At 35.9% G+C, this 24,158-nt stretch overlaps 3 protein-coding genes across 3 annotated transcripts; 1 reads left to right on the forward strand and 2 right to left on the reverse strand.

Annotated features, from left to right (window-relative positions):
- Nucleotides 1–1,443: 1,443 nt before the first annotated feature.
- Nucleotides 1,444–13,346, reverse strand: PIG-L (phosphatidylinositol glycan anchor biosynthesis class L). The gene is made up of 6 exons (XM_019062064.2): nucleotides 12,623–13,346; nucleotides 11,380–11,473; nucleotides 10,494–10,590; nucleotides 8,981–9,080; nucleotides 7,239–7,369; nucleotides 1,444–6,091 (listed from the first exon to the last, which is right to left on the reverse strand). The coding sequence occupies exons 1-6, from the start codon at nucleotides 12,987–12,989 to the stop codon at nucleotides 5,960–5,962; spliced, it is 921 nt and encodes a 306-aa protein (XP_018917609.1). The 5' UTR covers nucleotides 12,990–13,346; the 3' UTR covers nucleotides 1,444–5,959.
- Nucleotides 13,347–13,478: 132 nt separating this feature from the next.
- Nucleotides 13,479–15,473, forward strand: LOC109043914 (uncharacterized). The gene is made up of 2 exons (XM_019061316.2): nucleotides 13,479–13,824; nucleotides 15,302–15,473. The coding sequence occupies exons 1-2, from the start codon at nucleotides 13,621–13,623 to the stop codon at nucleotides 15,449–15,451; spliced, it is 354 nt and encodes a 117-aa protein (XP_018916861.1). The 5' UTR covers nucleotides 13,479–13,620; the 3' UTR covers nucleotides 15,452–15,473.
- A 1,347-nt stretch (nucleotides 15,474–16,820) lies between these two features.
- Nucleotides 16,821–23,977, reverse strand: LOC109043835 (uncharacterized). Its single transcript, XM_019061193.2, has 6 exons — nucleotides 23,776–23,977; nucleotides 22,840–22,940; nucleotides 21,992–22,108; nucleotides 20,891–21,030; nucleotides 19,264–19,415; nucleotides 16,821–18,284 (listed from the first exon to the last, which is right to left on the reverse strand). The coding sequence occupies exons 1-6, from the start codon at nucleotides 23,783–23,785 to the stop codon at nucleotides 18,220–18,222; spliced, it is 585 nt and encodes a 194-aa protein (XP_018916738.1). The 5' UTR covers nucleotides 23,786–23,977; the 3' UTR covers nucleotides 16,821–18,219.
- Between the last annotated feature and the right edge of the window lie 181 nt (nucleotides 23,978–24,158).

The raw sequence follows: 24,158 nt of genomic DNA on the forward strand, positions 1-24,158 counted from the left end.
AAACCTTTTTGTTGCGGGTATACCGGGATTTTTAAGAGAAGAAAAAAAAAACGAACAGGCAAACAATCTGAAAATGCTTTTGGTGAAACTCCGGAAATCCTCGGGAAAAATTGATTTCAGTACTGTTGAGCTTATTTAGGAGTAGTGGAGGAAAGGAAGTAATAATGAAAGAAATTCTAGCTTATATGCAGTTTCCCTCTGCTGCTGTCACGATAAGATTCTTCGCTACTTCCTGTTATTCGCCCCCCCCCTCCCACCGCCACCGCCAAATAGCTCGTTTTTTTTTTCATCCGTGTCTTGAAAATCTCAGCGCTTCCCGAATAATTTTCCTAGACTAATTGTTTTTCAATTGCATGTGCCAAGCCAAGTAATGAGAAAACCACCCCTGAAAACGATTCTGGTAAAAAGAAAGAGTGAAACACAGAACTTTTATTTTCAATTTTCATACTGAGGCATTGTTTCCAACACGCCTTCAATATTTTGTGAGACAATTATTGCTACAGGTGTGTTGTGCGTGTGGTGGCCTAATCTGATTTTGAAGGCGTTTTACATGCGAAAGTACATTCGATTCGAACATCGAACACAGGAGGCGCTGAGCTTCCGTAAGGACGATTATCGTTCTGAGAGCCAAACTCTCGATTTTATCGGTTGATATTATATGAAGAAGTTTTGAGAAGGGCCATAAAATCTTATTCAAATTTTTCAATAAAAAGAAAATGAAAGCAATTATAAACTAGACAGGAGGTCTACGACGTTGCAAACCAAGATACGTGGTCTGGTAGTTTCACCGTCGTTTTGTATCACTTCGAGAAACCAGATTATTATCTCGCGCCATTATCTTATTTGATGGGACCAAATTCGACTTTGAAGTTCGCCTTCAATTTCGCTGCATAGGCAACAAACAACAAAAATAGTTATCTCCTCGAAAATCACATCGACGGTGGAAGTTCGCTAGCACATATCTCAGTTTGCGACGTTGCAGACTTCCTGTCATACCTTATTTTTTAAACGGAAAACTACTCAACGGCGATTCTTTAAAACTGCCGTGATTTTTCTTCTCTGTGCGAAGAAAATTCTGCAAAAACTTCATGGAATGATGTCAATTTGTTCTCCTTTAAAAAAATAACAGAGAAGCGGAGATTTCAGACACCGCATAGGAGATACGTGATTGCGGACTTACACCATCATTATGTCCCCTATGAAATTCAATTCTAAATTTAATCTTTTTTTACACAAACTAGAGAAATTGTAATCCGGAACTAAATTCTTGAGTGAACTACGAATTTTTTAAATTCATGACAGAAGTTTTAACTTCATTTTTTCTTCATTTTTCTGTCTTAAAACATGTTATTCTAGTGATCAAGTATAGTGGCCGGTATACTTATTTTTAACAAAGTGTAAGCAGGTACTTGCAACCACTTCGAAACAAACGAAAGGACAGTGTTAGTTGAGGAACAAAAAACATTTATTGTAGGTACATCAGTTCGGTCATTAAAGTCTCTGAACAATTAACAGACATAAATAGAGCAAGAAAGTGTTGGGTGTCATAAAGAGAATCAAAAAGTAAATTTTTGAGAGTATAAAAATAGAGTTAAGCTTTCTCAGGATACTTCATCTTAAGTTCATAATTGTTATGTACATTGAAAATTTCAGCTGTTGAAAAGGATTAAAAACATGTATTGTCGATAAACAATTGGGGAATATGAAAAGAGAAGTCTTGAAAAATTTTAGTGCGCTACCCTAGTAATGATAGAAGGTCGAAATGTAGAAATGATACTTTTCTCCACTTTCAATTATGTTTCAGAATAAAAGTTTATTCCTTCCCAGGGAAACAAATGCTAAATGGCAGGGAGGAACTTACATGAATATTCCTCATAATTTCATTGAATCTTCAACAAAGATTTGGAAGAGTATAATACAGCAATTCTCTCAAGAAAGATATAAAGTAGTAGTGATAGAGTATTTATTTTTAAGAGGCGCTTTGACATCTTAGGCCATTTCCTTCTCTGATAAAAATTGAAAAGACATAGAAAAAGAAAGAAAAAGATGAGAGAAAACTACAATGGACCACTAGACAAGGTACGAATTTAAGCAATCTGATACATGTTTCTTAACCAGAATTTCACGTAAAACACGATTCTTACAACGAAAATTACTGAAACCAACTTTTAATGAAGATATGAACGTTTTTATTACACATTGGTTACGAGGAATTTGAACTGCCCGCTCCCAAGAAACTCAAAGCTCTACGTGAGTCAAATCGCACACTACAACGGTTTCAGCGATCTTCTCAATCGAGCAATGTTCATTTCCCACCATGTGTTGTTCAGACTATAAGCAATTTGCTATAGCTGAGCCAAAAGGTCAAGATTGATCGAGGTTGCCAGATTTTTATATCGCAGAGACTGTCATGATAACGTTTAGCGGTCAATGTGAATCACGTAGAGCATTGAGTTTTCATGAGCGGGTGGTTTGAATTCATGCATTAAGAATCATTAAATATCTTCGTAAGGTATTGATTTCGGTAATTTTCGTTGTAAGAATCGTGTTTTACGTAAAAATTTGGTTTAGAAACATGTATCAGAATGCTGAAATTCGTACCTTGTCTAGTGGTCCATTGTAAAAATCCTAAGATACTGTTGCAGAGAAATATAACAGTTCCATTTTTCAAATGTAGAAAGCCTGGAAGCAAGTACCTCAATTGCAAATTTCCTCTTTCTTAAACCCAGAATAACGTCATCTCTAAAAACTTGGGGTGACTTTCAAGTATTTTAAGAAATTTATCATTCAGCTGTGAATTTGTTTTTAAAAAAGTACGTTTTTTTTTTTTTTATTAATAAACAGAAATTCAAGAACTATGCTTCTTTTAGGGGCAATATTTGTTCATCAGTCAAACACCAGTTACTGGCAGCATAGACACGAAATATCTTACAGAATTAAAGACCTCACCAGCTCTAGGAACAGATTGCTTAGCATAATTTTCATAAGATCTTCAATAAATTAAGTGCATTTTTAATTTGATTTTGATTTTTACCATTTTATACTATCAATATTTTGCTTAAAACATTCAGTGCAATAATAGGTTTCAGAATCATGTCAAATCTAGTTGGTAACTGGTAAATTAAAATTTCACTCAAAGACTTCTATCAGAATATCTCTCTTGAGGAGAACATGACTTCTTCATCTCTATCAATTCTCTGACATGATCACTTAATTCATGAGTTTTTCAAACTTCTCTTTCTATTCTATGTGGTATCCACCATTACTAGGGTCAGAGCATTTTTAGAAATTAACAATGACGAAAGTATGAGAGATTACTCTCAAAATGAAAATTTACTTATTACTGTATGGATCTATTAGAAAAAATGGGACACCTTTTGACAGAACACAAAACACATGCCGAGGTCTGTATGTCTGCGTTTCAATGAAAGGGTATTAAGACAAACATAGAGAGGAAAATCGAGTGAATGAAGGGAAAGGAAACGAGAATCTAATCCTTGACTAAAAATGAAAACTTATAAGTAACACACATTAAAATCCTTCTAACATACTCTCAACCTAAATTTTAGGTTGCCTTTTATTTTAAGGTTTTAGACTAAAAAATAAAAGAGGAAAACACATCAAATATATTAACTCTATATGGTAAAGGGGTTGTGCAACTTATTAAGAAAACAAAAGGCTAGTTTTGGCATACTATTGAATTAAAATAACCTATAAGCACACTAAAAAAAGAGAGAAGAAGAAAAAGTTCTGTCTTTTTACTGGGATAAATTATAATTTCGAATTTGTTACCGTTTCTTTCTGCTAGTTTTGATAAAACTAAAAATTGTTCTATTACATTCAATCTTGAAATGTAGGATTGAGACTCAAATTGAGTTTTAGTTGTCAGTTAAACTTCAAACAAATATCAGACAGGTAAAGAACTTGATGATAAAAACATCTTACTGGTTTATAAAAATTGGACCTAATAACTACAAACAAAGAGCAAAATCAGCCTCAAAGAGTTCGTGAATGTTTAGTTTTGCATCATAAAATGGTCGAAAAAGCGAAAAAAAGAGGTGGCTGGTCAAATTAGGAAAAAAGATATGATGATCAACAAGTATCATTTCACGGCTGCTTACTGAGTAAAGACAGAAAAAAATTTGCAATTTTCAAATGGTCACTCTCATATCAACTTGAAGTCACAATTGCCAGGATTCACGTTACTGAGAGCTGAGTTTTAATTTCAATGGGAGCCTTGCCCAAAATACCCCTGACAGATCAATTAAAATCATGACTCTCACAAAAATAAAATTTTTCCTCCAAATAAAAAAAATTGTTGCGACAAATGACTTATGATTAGTGCTTATGGATGATTCCTCCCAGAGAGGAAGATCATCGAGTTAAAAAATTGAATTGATTTTCCAAGAGAGAGATAAATATAACAAGACAGTTTTAAGTTGTAAGTAATTAAAATAGTATGTAGTTCACGAGTAGAATATGTATTGGATATATGTTGAGTGCTTAAATTACGTAAAACAATAGCATAGTTTATGAATGTTAATGTTGATGGAAAAAATAGTGTCTCTTTAATATGAAGAAGCTTCATTTCATTAAATCTAATAAGTGATACGAGATTTTAGAATAATAAGGTTATCAAATTTTGCAACTGCAGATAGTAAAAGCATGGAATAAAAAGTATTGTATAGCTTTGGTATCTGAAGCCAAAAAGAAAATTAAGGGATCTTCATCAGATTAGGTATTCCATCAAAAATTTAAGAGAGAAGTTGAACAAATATCTCTAAAAACCAGACAAATTGTTTATCCTTCATTCTTTTATCTTGGGCATACAACAAAAATTGCCAGGTAATTAGACTACAGAATGATGAGGAGAAACATATTTCAGAAATCATCTCTTTCAGGTTTGAAGTGTGACACAGGAAATATTCTAAAAGTAATGAGACATTACTCATAGATATGATGTGGATGCTTCTGAGAAATATTGAATAGTGTCTTACAAGGATGGGTCTACTTGTATAGCTGTTATTGAATGAATTATTCAAAAGTGCTGCATTCATGTCTTCAATTGGTTAGTTACAAAGTGATACTGATCTGAAGAGTTAAAGTCGGTAAACATCTATGCCTGAGAAATTGTTGGAGAATTGTTAGAGCACTAACTTTAGTTATCAATCGTGCAAAGCAAGAGTGGAGAATGCCAATTCTGAGGCACTGAAACAATCAAAATCTATTTTTGTTCTGGCCGACTTTATCACATATATGCACTTTGCTGACTAGATTCCATAATCTCTCTTGTCACTTTCATGCAACATGAAAGGTAATATCTCGATTCTATGCTTTGCATGAATGGACTGGAATTCTGGGAGTAAAGTTATGTAAGTAGTATACATACGATTCAAATATTTTCCCAGATGAAAAAAAAAAATGAAAACTTTTAAGGGGACTGTAGCTTCAAGAGCATGGAGGGGTTTAACTTCAAACCCAATTTCCATCGGCATAAATTCTTATTTTGAGATGAGAATCATATTTTGAAATGCTAATGTTAACTAATTCTTACATGGCTTGTGAAAAAAAGAGAGAAAGAAAAAAAAGGAGAAAAAAAACAACCACAGAAAGATATAAGTCTAAAGTAAGTGAACAACTTGATCAAGAGGCAGTCTCATGAATTTAGAGTTTAAGTTGAATATAAATGAAGCTCATTGCACATTAAGGTAATTAAAGAAGAACACAACAGATAAGTTGAGGACCCGTTAGCTTAAAAGCTAATTCTCAATTGAGCTTACACAGCTCATCAGACGCTCTACCATGACCCTTCAAAAAAAAGCCTTAGCACAAGGTTTGAATCACATGCTAGTGCAGAGTCAAATGCGAAAATGTTCTTTTCAGATTTCTTTATCATTAGGTAACTATAAATCAATCTCAAGGTATTCAAATCCATCATTGTCAAACATCAGACTTCAGATCAATCTTCAAAATCAAAACATAAGTCAAGACTGTCCGATGCGCGAAGAGTGTTAATAAAAACATACCTAGAAAATAGAAGGTACAGCTTCCTAAACCAGACAAACTGTGATTTATGAGCTTTCATTGCTTCCTAGAACAGCAAAAAACAAGACATTAAGAAAGAGAATTGAAAATGAAAGGATTTGAAACTTGAAAGAAAGATACCAAAAAGTGTGAAACTTTTCCAGGAAAAATTCGCTCACTTTCACCATTGCTATTCACAATTAACCTTGCCATGACCTCAATAAGTTCACTTCACTTTGCTTTTAACTTTAATGGCATAATGTTGTAGTCACTGCCCAAAGTTGGACAAATTGTGATGTTCTTGGTCAAAATGCGATTGGGAAGAAAAGGTGCTTACATTTGAGATTTAATATGCATGCTCATCACAAATGCCATTTTCTTTTAAAAATTTCCTTTGATGGTTCTTCTCTTCAAGGTTGGTTTAAGGCCATATGAGGACTTAAATGTAACAATAGCTGTCGCTGACATCCGCTATTTTTAGGGAAAACGCTTTTTCGGAATTCTAGAGCCGTCAAGAATGCCTGTGCAAAGTTTCAGACTTCCAGCGCAATTTTTCGGCGAGATATGAACTGAAAACCATGTTACTTGTAAAAACAGCAGATATGAGAGTCCACTGTTCTCCTCGGCCGGCGCGGCAGGACACCATGGAGATTCGAACGCACTTGCGATAACTGCCCGCACACCCGGCATGAGCTGTAGCTGACGCTAAAATTATATGTATCGGGACCGGCTCGCCAGAATTGTTGATTTTTTTCTAGTTAGATAATTTGTTCCTTATTTTTGTGGTAGAAGTAATAAACGGTTTAATTTTTTGTTCAATTTTATCAAATGACTCATCACTAACCTACTTTTGGTTCATTTCCATCGTTTCACCAGCCTTACCCTTCCTGAGGACTTTGTTTCATGCATAAAAGAACGTTCTCAGTAAAAATAGCAGATGTCACATTTTTTTCAAATTGCTGTTACTCCTTCGATTTTTTACTTCGTAAAATGAGTGTTTTTTCTTGAAAGAGTTGCTCTTCATGAAAATCTTTATAAGAATCCTCTCAGTTCTACCAGCGGCAAAGTGCAAAGCTTCAAAAACTTCAAACTCGATTTTCTCACAATGTGAAAAAACTCGACATCCGGTATTGTTACATATAAGTCCTCATATGGGGATCAGAACTGATATTCCTATCATGTAATCATGTAATAAATACACAAGTAGTGATTACCTTTAACCGTTGAGATTCTTGAAAATTGACAGAGTACCAACAGGAGGACAGAATAAAACTAAGCAAAGTATCTGCAAATGATGAATACTTTCGTAATAGATTCACAGTTTCTAAAAAGTAAACTTTACAATCTGCAACAAAATACAACAGGCTTGATACAGTGAGATTCCAGGGTCACCTAAGAGATACTACATGGATTAAAATGGCCCAAGGCCCGTTCCACCGCCTCTGATTACATTTAACTTCTTGTCAAAGCAAAGCTTTTAAGGATATGTACTTCGGGGAATTTAAGGGCTTGTATGATACAAATTATAGTCCGGACAGGCCCGCCACAAGGGGGGGGATACTGGGTCCTTGGTACCGGGGCCCCGGCCCTGGAGGGGCCCGTGATGCAGGTGACAAACCACTACGAATTCATGTGTAACCCTCGTCTTGTAAGGAAAAGTGAAAAAATTACCCTAAAAATTCCGCAAAAGGTGAATAAAGTTTCAAAAACACGCTAGGGCACTATTAAATTTTTCTTACTTTTTTAGAGATTTCTATCTATTTTTAAGATTTTTAGTATATTTAGAATGATATTTTTAGTAACTGCGTTTCATTTTCTTCCGTTGTCGGATGCTAAGAGCCTCCTGTCTGGGCATCCTCGACTTCAATGGCTCAACTCCCTTGCCATAGACGTACGAAAGGGGAGTCCAGGGGGGCCCGGCTCCTCCTGGAATTGAAAAGTATCATCTGCCCCCCTCAAAAAAAAATTTAAAGATGTTTTGAATGTAACAATTCGAAAGTATTTGGTGCTGAAAGTAAAAAAAAGGCGTAATTTTCTGCAGAAATTGATGGAAAATCTCCATCATAAGAGCTTCAAAATGCGTCTAAATAGATTTAAAATTTCAAAAATTTCCCAGGGGAGGCCCCCCGGACCCCCCTCTGTGCTAGGGGCCCGGGCCAGAAAACTGGTACCAGGGCCCCAGGTGGGATGTGGCGGGCCTGAGTCCGGATGACATTTTTACCTCTGGGGGAATATTTTGGAACTAAGAGTCTCAACTTCTGGTCAAATTTGACTGGTAGTCTGAATGCTTGTCAAATTTTAATCAGAAAATAAATTCATAATAAGAGGTGATAGAACAAAGCCTAAGGAGAGAATTTTGTGCATTAAAAAGATTAGTCTTACTTTCTGCATTTAGATCAATATTAATGAGAGGGAAATCCGAAAAACATTTTCCTTTCAGACAGTTTTTTAAAACTATGTTAAAAAGCATTCTCTAGTTTTATTTGATTCCAGGTACTATCTTGCTAACTGTAATGCATTCCGAAAAAAGGTTTTGAAAATCTTCCAATGATAACCATCCAAAATTCATACAGAGGATTTAACATCCATTTCATGACTTTGTAGGTATTGATTTAGGGTCAAAAGGGTAAGCCCCACCGAAAATTTTCGGCTTCATAAACTTTTCCGTTTTCAGAAAAGCTCATACGGTTTTCTTTTCCAGCTAATCATCACAGCTGTCGTTTTGTTTCAAATTACGGGCATTTTCTGTGAATCATGCAGCCACCATCAGAAAATAAAAAGTTATGATAGAAAAAGGACTAAAACAACATAGGAATGTGCTATTGCTGGCTAGACAAAGAAAATGTTTTTATCAAATGGGAAACAAATCACTCTTGCAAAAAAATTTCTTCCAGAATGTAAGGTCACCTTCTCCATGAATGGTGACAATACATACTTTTAATGAAAATGAACTTACATGATGGAAGTTTATTGGAGTCAATGATATCACACATGGAGAAAAATATGGCTCGATGGTTTATGTGCCCACTTACACCAGATTGGTCGAACGTAACAACCTAGAAATGAGAAAAATAACATAATTTTCATCTTAATGTTTACAGAGACAGTGAAAATGCTGTGCAATTTTGCTTTTGGCTGGAACAGCTCCTTCATCAGAAAGCTTGAAATTTTAGAATTTTGAATTTTTCCTTTTTTACTTTTCTGTTCCTGGAAATTGCAAGTATCGTTCCTTTTAGAAGTGAAATCGTTTCCAAATTCTGCAGAACAACTTTAATACATTTGGAGTTCTGATTACCTTTCCTGCAAGGGAAAAAGAGTTAAGTGCGTGTCGAGTCTTCCTTTCTTCCGAGTTTAGAGAGTTTTCTTTGAAAGGTCTGTCGGCATCATTTTTTTAAAGTTATCCCTACCAAGAGATTTACAGCCTGTAATGTTTTTAGATTAATAAACTATGTGATAAAAAATTGACGCCATCTTACTTGCAAAGTACCCAGAGAATTGAGATTGCCCACGATTATGCAAACAGTAATTGAGAGAGTGCTCTGCACTAACCACTAATTTCTTTTACATAGATGATGGTGCAACCACTGAACTTTGTACATGACAAACTTTGTAAACTCAAAATTGAACACATACACAGAAATTGCAGTAGTGCAAATATCCTGTAATACTCTGCTGAACTTTTTAGATGGAGATTTAATAAGCGTTACTTTTAAGAAACTTAGATGATTTTCTCTTTCCACATAAATTCCTAAGTCCATAAGTTCCTCGTAAAGTCTATTGAATCGAAATTTTGTGCAGTATTAAAGTTAGTTAGAGTTATCAAAGTTTCCAGGGTTAGTAAACTTTATTCAATAGTTCCTGGAAAATTCCCTGTCCCCAGGATTTCCCGTTTAGACCTATAGGATCATGGTTCGTGGTTACGAGCTGAGGCTCTACCCACATCTGATGTACTTGCCCAAGTGCTTTAACTCCAGTGCAAATGGAAAGATGATACGTAAGATGTTGCAAAGGCAAAATTTGGATGCAGTTGAAATATTGTTATGTTCGAGAACATCTCTTACGTGTGAATTTCCAGGGTATAACTCCTCTCTTTCATTATCATAGATGTGCAGTTTTAGAACTAGTATAATTTGGATAATTTACATTATAACATCTAAGTAGTCACTTTAAGTGCACTGTGAAAGTTCCCGACGAGTATTCTGGTAAATACCTGATTTTATGAATTTTCAGTCAGGTAAAAAACCTGATGATGGGGTCACCTGTTAAATTTTCGGGTATTTGCCCGACGAACATCACAGATTCCAGTGATCACTGTTACAGATGACAGAAACTTTGATGATAATGGCGCACTCAATTGACGGTAAGCTCTTAAATTTAGCCGTTAAAGAGAGAAAAGAAACCCAAAAAATGTATCACGGCTCTGAGAAAGTCCAACGGTAAGAGAAATAAACAGACATTTAAATGCTTACAGTATCACATTGGAAAATCTCAATATGAGATAATATAATCGGAGACAGGACTGACTTCTTCCACCTCATCTTAGGATCATCAGATAACTGTGAGTTCCTGAAATAAGAAAGACATTTAATCACTTAGGCTTAAAGACGAATGCGCCAGTCTTCTACAGAGGCTTCCTGAATGGATGCTCTGTCAAAGTAAACCTACCTCATATCTACAATTTAGTTCTCCCATTTATTAAAGGTGACTAGATGGTCTCGACCATTACTGCAAATCCCTGAGCATTGGATAAAAATTTTGGGCATTCCTACGTGAACATGCTAGTCATGGGTGATTCAAACTTATTTTTTAGGTAAAAGTGTTTTCAAACTTCAACAACACATTCAACATTCATTGCCCAGGAGATTGTAAAGAGCATCAAATCAGACAATGACAGATTTTGAGCCAGCGCCAAAGCCTTCGGTACACAACATGACTTTGCAACTATCTTCATCAGATTTACAATCGCTTGCAATGAGATGTAAATATGTGTCTCTGCTCAACTCCACCTTCTGTATTTTCTCTATGAAGGAAAGTCATCCCCAACTTCGTGTAATTATCATGAGTAGTCACTCTTCAAAACGGCAATATGTGACCATAAATCTGGTACATTGCCAACCAAAATGCTTTGTTTGAAGTGGCAATATCAATATCTTAATCCATGGAAAAAACCATGTCATTATTCCAAATTTTATTGTTAGAATATATTTTCTCAGGGATGCCATGAAACAAGAAATTCAGAAAAAAGACTGGGAACTGAATCCATTGACGGCGTTCCAAGGATGCAATGGTGAAATCTTTTTCCATTGGCCTCTGGCCAGTTATGAAAAATAGTTTAGTTCAGAAGTGTCATCATACCTGCAAAGGAAGATATTACTTTCTGGAATACCAAGGATGTTACAACTTTTCCACAGCTCATCTTTCCGCAGTGCACCTTTGCCATCATAATTGCCTGAAACATTACAGTTAAGTACTTAGTAGTTTAAATTAAATTAAACTAAAAGTCAGCTTAAGATAGATATTTTAAAATAATTTTAATCCTCTAATAAGTGAACTACATACAGTATTTCCACTTTGCTCCAGTGTCTGAAAAACTGAGTTAGCTTGCATGTCTCATTTTTAAAAGCAATCCATAAATTCTTTGGTGTCATAAAAATTATTCATAAAGCTCTCATCTGAAAAGTTGACAGTTGTTCACTACCAACAGCATTGGCGCCATCTGATTGCAACTGCAGCTATGGCCAAATTTTTTTTTCGATTTCTTTCAGTGCAAATGACTCTTTAAGCTTTTAAGCGACTATTGTCACTCTATTTGGCTTAGAGGTAAACATTTGCTGAGATTTCTAACCCCAGTGATGTTACAAGTCATCCAACAGTTCAACCAAAACTGGAACCTGTGATGTACCACCATGAAGACTAATCTTAAAATGATCTTGAGAGGACACTGACGAGTCTAATCAAATGAAAATTCTGGAGAAATAATGACGGCCAAATGTTGCTTACAGAAATATCTTGGACTAGATATCACTGATCTGATCATCTTTCTGTTCGCATTTCAAACACCTGACATAGGGCATAAAAATTTACATGTTTGCTTCATCATAAAAAAAGACATTGTTACTGGAATTGTAAGTAAATTTACATCAAGTAGGCTAATTTAATTGGACCAAGATTTCAGTGGATGGCAATGCGCTGTGATTCTTCAAGCTTCAGGCGTCGCGGATGCATAGTTACGCATCCACTCTCGCAAGGTGGAGGTCAAGCAAGAGGGCTCTTTTTTCATCCAAAACGCAGAAGATCACGATGAAGCGCATTGCCTCTATATCCCAGTCCAGCCTGTTTCATTCATCCCAGTGGAACGCTTAAATCGCTGTTTAAAGGTGGGTTGGGTGCCATCCTAGCCTTTAGCAAAAATAGCTTAGAACACACACACAACCGAGGTAATCTGGATTTATCATGTTTCATGGATAAAAAAAGCCCTAAATTTCTGACGAATTTTCTGACTGAAATTAAACGTAACATCCATGGCCGTTTCCTCAGTCTAAACATTAGCCTTTCAAACCAATTCAACTTAAATTTGATGGATACATGGCTGTCTCACCTTGAGATAGACACAACAGGTAAACATTGCACGATTCCTTGATTAGCTGGAGAATGACAGGTCCAAAAAACATACATTCGTCATCAGGGTGAGCAGTGATAAGTAAAACTCTACGACAGCTTCGAATGTGATGAATGAATCCACGATTTGATTTTAAGAAGAATACAATTAAGTAGTATGCTAAGAAGCTTGTTACAAAATAACTTAGTACACCAGATATGAGAATAACTAATCTTTCCTCTAGGTAACTGAAGAAGCTGTTATACAAAGTCCAAAGGGAGTGTTTCCAGGAGTACCCGTCAAAACTACTGATACCATCGTGTGAAATATCCTTTCCGTAAAGGTACTCAAAAACACTGACATCCATCAAAAAATGTCACACTAAATTAAATAACATAAATAATGATTTGCTGAGAACTAACTACTAATTGACTATTGACTACCAAGACAGACAAGAAGAGAGACAGAGACCCCTTATTTGTAGGTTATCTCATTGCAAAAAATAAACATTGCAAGGATGTCACATTTAAACGATTTAAAATGAATATTTGCTGCTTACTAGACTTTCACAACTGAAATGATAATTAGACAGCTCAAAGGGCAGCACAGATAGAGAATAAACCATTGATGAAACGAAATTTTCTTGACGTTACGGAGAACTCAAAATTTAAATAATACAGTATTTCAAATGTGTTTCCTGTGCTTCCAATTCGCCTTCAATATACTATGCAACAATTGTCATTTCACATAAGTTATGCTACATACTTTCTATTTTGAAGGCGTTTCAAACTTATTAGTAACGCACTCTATGACTGAACATATCAACAAATCGCTATAAAAAAAACAAACTGAGTTTGTAGGTTAGAGTTTGACACATGTGTTTTTGACATGGGGTTTGTTGTTTCACAATCTTTCATTTAACTAGATTTTTGTGATATTATTTATTATTTTCTATGTGCATTATTATTTAAAATTTGTTCCTTCTTTGTTATTTTCAAATGAATGTGAAGTTACAGTGCAAACAATGTAGGCATGTTATCTTCGAGAACTCAGCAGATTCCTTGAAAACTGTCCATAATGAACCAGTCGGGGACGCTCTACACCACTATCATTCTCAAACGAAATGTGACAATACAATTGATGACATCTGGCATTTAGCTGATACAGACTTACCAGAATGGATGATTGAAACCGTTGATGCGGTAAGTTCAATTTTATTCATTTGAAAGCGGAAATAGACCTATGGTGATTCCATCAACCAGAGGAATTTTGATGATAAGATCATGTATGAGTGTTCTCTCCCCATTTCAGTGCACCAATATAGGCTCAACTAGCCTGCATTACATAGAGAATAGTTACGATATAATTCTAGTTCCAAGGAAGATACCTCAGAGCACTATTACTGTAGAGATGATAGAGATATCAGCTAAGTCCGCAGTTGTTTACCTTTGACTGTTATGGGTATTAGACTAATTTATGACACTGCACACGGTCATGGACCAATAGAATAATTTGGTCTCTTGGTCCATGACACGGTAATCGCAAGGATTGATTGCTCACCATCAATCCCTGGTCGCTACCAGATGATTTTTTCACGGTAGCTCGCAAACGGAAAGTAAACAATTGCCAACTTAGCTGGCTACACCTCTGGCTCTTTATTGATGGTGAAAATTTGTAATATATAACAAAATATTAGTGCAAGCATTGCTAGGCAGCATTCACCGATTAATCTCTACAGACATTTGCAACACAAGAAAATTCCCAGAGAGCTAGTGCCTTTCACCAACACTCCTTAAAAGTTAGTACCATCAATATTAAGCCAGCCCCCAAACTAACTTCTTCCAATGGAGAGCGGTCTTGATGTTAAAGGGTGTAATGGGCTAGAATTATTATTATCAAGCCAGCATCCGTCTGAAAAAACTCAATCCATTGCAGATGGCCTTTAACCATACAAAAACGAACACTACTTTCCTTCAATACCTACTTTAAACATATTGCTATTTTGAATCTTAAGTGCAGAAAAGAAGTTAATTTGAAGAAAAAGATGTGAACGAATCACTCTTTTCCATGATCCACAAAAGACACCATACACAATACCAAGAAATTCAGCGCAAGCTAAATTCTGATACTTTTTTATAAGATGATCTTTATGACTTCCTGAGCACGAGGAGCATCAAGGCTGGATTTACCTACTTGCCGCCTGTATTTTGCCACCCCCAAAAAACCATCAAATGGACGTGTCGAAGGGCGGGGGGGGGGGGGGGTGCATAAGGCACGTTTACTTGTGTTGGGCATATTTTTTTTTAAAGCTCCTCCTTTTCATCTTAAGTCCTCGTCATCATTGCGCTCTGCGCCACGCCGCTTCAGACCAAATTGCGTGTTTGATTTCTCTCTCAACTAGACTAACAAAAGGCGCTGTCTCTTGTATCCGAAAGACGACCAAACTAAAAATTACTCTACCTATTCACTCTCAGGAAATGGTATCTCCGTGGTACTCTCCATGGTATTGTGTACAGTGTCCTTTAATGTTACTTTGATACCAGGCCTTTAGTTCCTATTTCTTCCTTTATTTCAAATTTTTATTGTTTCAGGGAAGAAAAAGTTTTGTTAGTAATTGTTCATTTGTATTAACCGAGTTATTCCCTTTTTTAACAGTGGTAATAATATTATTTGTTGCAGACTGGTTGGATGAAAGGAAAATTGAAATGTCAAAGATGTTCTTCCAATGTGGGTTCCTTCGACTTCATAACTGGTCTCAAATGCCCGTGTAAAAAGTTTGTTATACCTCCTGTGCATATTGTTAAAAGCAAAGTTGATTTTAAGATGTGAATAAATCAATGAATTTTTGGTACATGCGTGTTTTACTCCGACAGAAAATTTTAAATGATGTACAACCAAAGCAACACTTAGAAAGCATTTAAGAAATTAACAAGTTTCCTAGTGTAATAATTTACCGTTATGGTTATTTATAATTTTACATATTGTTAATTTCGATCGCAAGCTGAATCCAAATTTGTTAAAATAATGGAAGATTTTACAAGGGTTAAAAAATTGGATGGCAATTTTTTTCCGGAGCAGACAAAGTAGGCACAATAAGAGCAATGCTGAGAAGTGCCTTGTCCTATGGTAGCAGGTCCTTGCGGAAATAATACTTTGCAGTTCTTAGAAATTTCTACAAATTAGAATTTATTCTGATCATCAAGGAACTTTCGTCTGAAAAAAATTTAAACTAAGTAGCCAGAGTCTGGATGAACTAGTCGAGTTGGGCAGAATTCGGTTTTCATTGAGACTGAGGACAAGACTCATTCTATGCCATCATGGCGAAAGGCAATCTGCTGGTTACAGAATTTCCTCATATAAGTAGACATGTCGCAGACAAATAATCAAACCAGGCATTTTTGTTTAATGCCTGGGCAAATTGTCAAACACTTTTTTGGATTTAAATTCTGACTCTTCGCATAATTTTGGACTTAATAATTATTTTTCTTCATGGATGGAAATTATTTTGAGAAATTTGCATTGTTGTATGGTTGCTGTAATGATTCCTATCCCAGAAATGATCATTAATTTTAAAAGATGTAGCATTTTTAAAATACACAGTTTCTACAATTCTGACAGTTAAAAGTATATGAGAGCATTTATTGAGAAGGGCAATACAATGATAGTTCGTATTTTGATGATTTCTTACTTTCAATGTATCGAAAATTTGAGAACTCTTTGTGAAAAGATATAAAATTTCGTAATCTTTCCGAATTTGGCTAGCTGCCTAAGCATTTGATAAAATAAAATGCCTGATTGAACTATTTGCCTACTACAAGTACAGACTATTGTACACTCTGAGTCTGAGGGGCTTAATTATTACCCATAGAACGACGCATGGACCTCAATGGATCCGTTTATCTGCGGTTCAACTTTAAGGTCAGAATTGCTTGTGTTGCTCCACAACCACCTTGGAATGGCAACTTAAGAATTACACTGGGACACATGGACTGCAGCAATGAACTGGGATAAAAAAGGAACTTGGGTCATTGCATTCCTTTGCGACTTAGTTTAATGATAAGACCCCCAATAACAATCAACCCTAAATAGTTAGGGAGAGATTTTAGCAAAACGTCTGACAAGGATCTACACAAAAAATACTTAGAACAGTTCTTGCATATGTGAATCAATACAGGATCAAGAAGAAAATTAAAAAAGATTCTCATTGATAGAAAAATTTAATAAAGAAACAAACAATCAATTTCACTCATACGAAAGTGAGCCATAGCAGAACTCATTACAGGAAAAAGAGGAAAAAAACCGAACAGAGGATTAGATTACATAACAAATTATTCTATATTGGAAATAGAAAAATTTAGGGTTTCAAGATAATCAAAGCTAATAAAAAGCTAGTTTCATCAGGATTTTACAAGCTCCTATAAGAAGAACATCTTTCCTTTTGTTATGCTGATGACATATACAGGGATTAGAATAATTTACTGACAATTGAAGACTTTTGTCCCCTTTCAAAAAGATTCAAATTTTACTTTGAGAACATTACAGAAACTAGGTGAGATGAAAAAAATGCCATGCCAAAATTCCAAGTTCTTTAGCATTCATGCAGGATTGCAATACTTCAATAAGAAATTGTATAGTTTGCGCTGAATTATAATTACAATATTCAGAACTTGTGTGAAGTACTGACTAGAGTAGAAATTTTCCTTGTTTTTAAAATTAGTGCAAGTGATCACAATAGTTACACTTGGATAAAAGTTGAATATACTTTGGACTTGCTGAGGTCGAAGAAAAGAAATGCACATGTCAGAACTTTAAAAAATCAAGGTTTCAATGAAACAATATTAAATTGGTCTGTAGACACTCTAGGTCAGTATTATCTAACAAGAACACCCAATTATGGACGGTAGTGGCGCAACTTTCTAACTTGTGGCTAAATAAAAGCAGTGCTCTGAAAAACTCATTGAAGCCTAATAAAGGGGGAATTAAGGAAGCTGCATCAGATTTTGGTCTTAAGTGTCCTATAAAAAGATGATTTGAGGAATGATTCATTTCTCATGACTCATTTTTTTCCTGATGATTGACTCATGATTCATTTCAAACTGAACGATTGTTGGGATTATTTTATTTCAGTGAAAAAAAGAAGAAGAAAATCATTTCAGCAACTCATGATACTCATCTTACATGAGCAGTACACATTGATTTCTGTGTGTAATATAGGATCGCTCTTTTCACCAAAATTCAGACAAAAATAAAAAATCTTATAAGAGAAGTTCAAAAATAAGAGGAACCTCCCAAGTAATAATGTATTCATACATGAAAACAAGATAATAAATGTACAAAAACTAATAAAAAGAATATAAAACTTCTGACAAAAGCTAGAGTTGAATACTGTCCTGCTAATTAATGTACACGTGGGATTTAATAATCATGCAGAGACATCGGTGTAATGAGTTATAGGTAGGTAAATGAACTAGAAATCTGGTGGTTGACATGGCAGATACATCGAAAAAATGTGAGATTTTTTCCTTCTTCCTCAATTTTTGAATCAGATGAAAAGAGACTTAACTAATTAAAATGCATAGGTCATCATGAGGGTTTTATCAAGCTCTTTTCCCAATAGCTTTGTTTACTGCTGCAGTTTTAGCCTGTTTTGCTGCTTCTTTCACTGAAACAAATCAATCAAAAAGGTTAATGAGTTCATGGTTCAGGGTCAGCATGTAATTTCACAAACCACAATGAATCTATAAAAAAGGGTACGATTTGCAAAAAAAATTTAGAGAAGGTTAAGGCTTTGATAAAGGCTACATTAAACAGCTGGAGGAAAATATTAAATAATGTTAGTTTTAATCCCTCATTCCTAACCTGCATAGATAGGGGAAGTGTAGGGTGGGGTCTAAAAACTGAAGTCATGCTGACCGCCCTTTAAAATCATTTGTGATGGGGGTTCAGGAAATGTTGGATCATGTGATCACAATCTTGCACTTTTGTGGGGAAGCAATAGAGGATGAGACATTTTCTTGAAAACAGTCAAGAGCTTGTTAATTCAATTTTTTTTTTAAATTTTTTTTCAATTCTGTAAAAACAGCGGGCAGTGCTGATTCTAGTGGAAGTGGCCGACTGGCAGACTCTATTAGACGGACTCTAAATGGAGTGAGGTGATAATTCGACTGTCTTGAGATTCACTATTGAATCTTCAATAAGAAAAAAGACACATTTCAGCGCTCCACTTCACTTTAGTCTGGTATTGTCCTACAGAAAAACACAAATTTCAAGTTCAAAGATTAAAAGTTGACAACGACACATGTGACAGCTAAATGAGGAAAAACCAAAGCGTTGTACGGAAAACTGATCAAAACTTTCTGAATTCTGAAGCTTTTTAGTCTTTTGGCCATCATCAGAGCAATTATAAATACTACAAAAACGTAACGTCTTTACAATGCAATCATTGTGAAAAATTTTGAATAATCAGAGGTATCATTATGGCAGTATCATGATCATTCTTCAAAATAATAGATCCTAATGGTATCATGCTTGCTACACCATCATGAAGGAGTGCTCAACTGTTCCTTATTTCAATCACTTTTTGAGAAGGACAATTGAAAACCCAAAAATTTTAATAATGTGGAGAAAGAAAATTGACATACGCTTTTTTTCCTCCTCCCGTTTTCGTGCCGCTTCTTCACGCTGTTGCTTGATGATAGCTAAACGAGCAAGATCTTGACGAGCCTCTTCTGTTTTGCCTTCAGCATGTAGTCGCTGATAGTGGGCAGCAGCTCTTTGCTTTTCCAACTCTTCCCTAGGAAAAAAAAAGGTAAAAATAAATCACAAATTTTTAAATTTGTTTAACATGAAACATACGTATAATGTTCAAAACAATGACAAATTGTGAAAATTTTCCTGTGAGTGATAGAGAAAGGCAATACAAATTATTTTTAAACCATTTGGTACAGTTGAAAATCAAATATGTATTGTTACCCCACTTACTCAGCAAGCAGTTACTTCCTTAAGTTAAAGAAGTGATTTGCCAGATGCTTTGTGTTTGTGAGATAAAAAAAATTTTAGCGTACCCCAAAATCGTTTGACGTGCATAAGGAGACCATAGATATGGTGTTCTGTGCCAATTTTGAATGAAATCGAACAGATAGACTCTGAGATATCGCTGTACACAGATTTGGGGGACATTGGACAGACGGATGGACACACATTTTTTCAAGTATGGTTATTTTGACTCCTGGGACCTTAAAACGTCCAGAAATGATGAAACTTCAACTTTTTTTTCTTGGAGGATGACAATACTTCCTCTCTACCCTAGGGGAGCAAGAAAGTAAAAAGCCTTAAAAAGGCACAGTACTGGTAATATGGATTAACTGAGGTGAAAATTCCAGATAAGAGATACAAATCTTTGAGTTACTAGGGTCGCAGGCTCTCGGCAGAGAAAAGATTATGTTTCCCATAATATTGAGACTTTTCATGTAATGAGGTTTGACAAAGTTTGAGTCCACGCCATGTAAGTTTACACACTTTTAGACTGTGATAGAAGATCCTGACGTCAGTTAAGCTTCGAAAGTAAATACAAGAATCAAGATGGTGGATCTTCTGTCGTAATCTGTAAGTGCGTAAATTATTTGGCGAGGACTCTATTGAGGTTGACGGTGCTCAAATGTGAAGAAGAGGGATAACAAACCTGAAAGCAAAAGTTAAATTTGACTAAGTCATACATCACTTCTTACCAAGATTCGCTTTGCAATGATTACCATCAATATATCCCATTTTTCGAAGTTTGCTCTCGGAATTTTAGGCTTGCTTTGCAGTGAGCAATGGCGAGGTATTATTTGAAAACAGAAAAATGTAACCCTTCTTCTTCCTTTCAAAATCATTAAGTGTATGTGCGTTAAAGGGAATAAGCCTGTGTAACCTCCTTGTATTTGTGTACGCTGTCTGTGTCTGTACCTGCGTATTTTTGGGAAGCAGAGTCTTTCAAGCTTCCACATTTACACACTCCCATCCTCCAGCTTTCCATATTTTTCCATCTACTTTGCACAAAATGTCCCGCTAATATAGAATATGATGACTTTTTTCTTGTTTATTTCCTTAGAATTCCAACTTGTGACCCTCAAAAATTTCTCCTCCCACATTTTCAGGGCCTTTGCACCTCTTTTACACATACATGTACAGGTGCATGATCAGGCATTTTCTGCACTCCTGACTTTTTTGCTGCATACCTCCATGGAAAGGATTGGAAACATGATTTGCCTCAAAGCAAACTCTTACCTTTCCCTTCTGGACAGCTCCGGTTTTGATGAGGAACTATCAGCCAAAGATTCATTCAATTTGGATAACTTCTTAGTTTTCTTCTGAACCCTATTTGGATTTTCTATTTCTATTAGATTTTCAACTCCTTTAGCTTTGGACTGAAAATAAAGGTACAGAAAAGTCTCTTTAGATTAAAAAATAGACAAAAAATCAGCAGGGGGATACTCAGTTTTTACAAATTTGTCACTACAGATCATTGAAATCAAGAGTATGGGCATTAAAGTAAAAAATAAAAAGAACAAAGAAAAAAAAATGTATCTTGATAACTATTAGCTGCTAAGGCAGACCAAGTCCTTGTAGATAAACCCAAAGAGCAGATAATATTTGATAAGGAGCAAAAGTGGGAAAAAGCAGAGAATGGTGACCTGGAGTGAAAAAAAGCAAATGGACAGTCTGTGATAGTTATGAAATGCTAATAAAAAGCGCGGGAATTCTTGTTGAAAATTACCGGCCCAGGTGGTCTTTATAAGACCACCCAGGCTGGTGCCAATGAGCAAAGCCTCGTGGGCGTCGGAGTCCGAGCCTCGGGTATGGGTGGCGGAGAAGCGGAGTGGACTGGAAGGGAAGGATACGAGTAGTGCTGCATAATGTTCCAGCCGGCGGGACCTCCGTTCACGCATATAAAACGGCGAATATTTCGAAAACCACACATTGGATCTCTTTGGGCCTGTGGGAGCTTTTGATCAGAATGACTAGCTGAGCAATATATCAAAGTTTCATCAGGTTTTACTGGGGGGGGGGGGGATTTCCCATAAGGATGGTGCAAGGTTCTTTATGTTGAATGGTGCTATTTTTCAATGCGGCATTTGTCCATTCTCTTCCTCCCCCAGCTTTAGGTGCATGGAAATCCTGAAATGCTGTCATCAATAGACATCACCTCCATCTGATTGAAACTCATTTGACTCTCGAATTTGGACTAGTTTCACTCTTTATCAAGATTTTCTTTTCAAGATTATTTACTCAGGAAAAAAAACATGGATAATCACAAAAAAATTTCTATCTCCACCCTGAGCCTGGCTCGTGCTGTGGAGTAGCAACTAATTGTATAGAACTACTTACTTGAACTTCTTCATCACTATCAGTTTCCGACTCTGATTCAGATCCTGATTCTTCTGACTTGTCATCACCGCCGGCAGCTTCTTCCTCTTCGTCTGTGGACTCTCCACCATGTGTTGCCTTGAAGAAGAAAAAAAAATGCAGCAATAAGAAAAGAACCGTCAAAAACTCTAAATCTAAAATCACTAATTGTTGATAGCAAGATACACAGTTTTAGGGTTGTTTGGTAGCACTGTGTTGGGATGTCATCTTTTTCAACAATGACGGAGGTCAGTGTTGTAATAAAAGCTCCTTCTTCAGGGCATAAAATTAAGAAAAATTAAAAAATATCAATCAAGAGATGCGAGAATTCTACATAAAAAGTTACGGTGATGAGGATCCCCGTGCCTTCCTTTACTTATTGATTGGTTCAGTCTCTTCATAGATTTTCTTACAAGCAATTTAAGTATCATAAAGAGCAATTTCTTTAAAACAAATGTCATTGATGTTTTTGAGTGAATTAAAGGGCCCTGCAAATGGTTTATAGGCTTTCTACTTAAAAAATTTCAGGAGTTGACTTTGCCGTTTCTATTCCGTTAGAGTCAATTTTGGGGCATTGCCCTTCACTGAAACCAGTCTGGACTATAAAAATTCTTTTTGGAGATAGTAGGGTGCTCTCCTGTAACCAGGGTCTAGAAAAATGGGTTGACCTATACAATTTTTCTGGCTTCAACAACTACTGAGAAGAAAAATGGAGAAACTTACTTTCTAAGTAACCTTGGAGTAAGCCTAGGAAAGATTCATGTAACTTTCCACATGAGGATGCAAAAATGTTAAGTATGAAAATTAAATAAAGTGATTATTTAAATTACCCTCCACTGTCTTTTCTTCTCCTCTCGCTTTCTTTCTTCTTCTAATTCTTCCGGATTGGTGAATCGCCTATTGCGCCCTTTGTGCAAGATCCTTTTACCAGCTGTAAAGCAGAAAAGAAAGCACACAGTGAATGCAAAGATTACCAAGATAAATTCCTTACTAATGTACCTAAATGATGGGAGGGTTCCAGACATACAGGAAATCTCAGATGTGTACTGGAGTCAAAACTTGATTTGATGCACAGAAGCACTTCGCCATTTGAGATAAAAGATAAAGAAGACATAATGAGCAAGATACTGATGAGGGAAACTACAGTTCGACTGATCAGTATCAAAACGATTAGTCTTAGCGATAAGTCAACAGGAAAAGACACAGCCCTAACTTAACCACGCAGTATATCAGATTTAGATATCTTATCATGCTCTTTCAATGTTACAATAACTGGCCAGCAGATGAGACTCGGGAAAATTGGAGTCACCAGATTGGTCGACTTAGGCAGTCATCCTCTTTGTTGTGCCTATGCTGGCGGGATTTGACGACACAGTTTCGGCGCTGCGAGAGGTGACTTAAGCTTCTGTTCCATGAAACTTGACAAAAGGAACGACTGATAGAGCAAATTACTCATATAACTCCATTCTTGGTCAAAGTTTTGACTTGTCAAGGGGACGAACACAAAATTTCAACTATCAGGCTGCTGGTAATAGGAGCAAGATAGGCATAACCAGCTCGAATAGACAGAGACATCTCACATTTTTGAGCTGATAAGAACTGCTTTAAGCAACTGATTTAAATTTACTGACAGACATAAGAAGCTCGTTTAAAACAAAGGGTCCTCAGAATTCTACGTAGAAAAATGGGTGACAGCTAAAATTGGAGGAGTTCAATGGAATGGAAGATGAGGTTATACAAGTACTACAAGGGTAAGAATTGGTTACCTCTCGGCATATTAGAAGTTGAGCTGAGATTAATATGACTAAGCACACACGTTCAGGATGAAGAAGTAAGCGTGCAATTCACAAAAAATGATGTAACTAGCTTGTAACTAAGTAGATTTAGAGTCTGAGTCGACAAACTGGGATTTATCTCGGCGCTATCAGCAGCTAGCAAAAAGTGATCAACAAGGGAATCTTACATGTATTGTACCAACTGGATGTCAAAAATTCACCATCTACAGAGGATCAAAGATATGAATTTAGCCTTGAAATATACAGAAACGTGGACTTTCAAATGACTTAAATTAAAGTTTCGACAAGTTTTGTCTATGAATTTTGCTAGAGGGACTACTGAAAGACGAAATTGTGAAAATTCTGAACTAAGG

Source organism: Bemisia tabaci, chromosome 6, assembly GCF_918797505.1.
Source record: "Bemisia tabaci chromosome 6, PGI_BMITA_v3".
Taxonomy (NCBI): domain Eukaryota; kingdom Metazoa; phylum Arthropoda; class Insecta; order Hemiptera; family Aleyrodidae; genus Bemisia; species Bemisia tabaci.

Coding starts and splice junctions, on each gene's coding strand:
- PIG-L (XM_019062064.2), bottom strand. CDS start 12,989: ATGGATGTCAGTGTTTTTGAGTACCTTTACGGAAAGGATATTTCACAC. Junction 10,591..11,379: donor AGTAATATCTTCCTTTGCAG/GTATGATGACAC, acceptor TTCTTATTTCAG/GAACTCACAGTTATCTGATG. Junction 9,081..10,493: donor AGATTTTCCAATGTGATACT/GTAAGCATTTAA, acceptor TCTCATTTCTAG/GTTGTTACGTTCGACCAATC.
- LOC109043914 (XM_019061316.2), top strand. CDS start 13,621: ATGAATGTGAAGTTACAGTGCAAACAATGTAGGCATGTTATCTTCGAG. Junction 13,825..15,301: donor TGATTGAAACCGTTGATGCG/GTAAGTTCAATT, acceptor TATTTGTTGCAG/ACTGGTTGGATGAAAGGAAA.
- LOC109043835 (XM_019061193.2), bottom strand. Junction 19,416..20,890: donor GAGCTGTCCAGAAGGGAAAG/GTAAGAGTTTGC, acceptor TTTTTTTCCTAG/GGAAGAGTTGGAAAAGCAAA. Junction 18,285..19,263: donor ACGGGAGGAGGAAAAAAAGC/GTATGTCAATTT, acceptor GATTTGTTTCAG/TGAAAGAAGCAGCAAAACAG.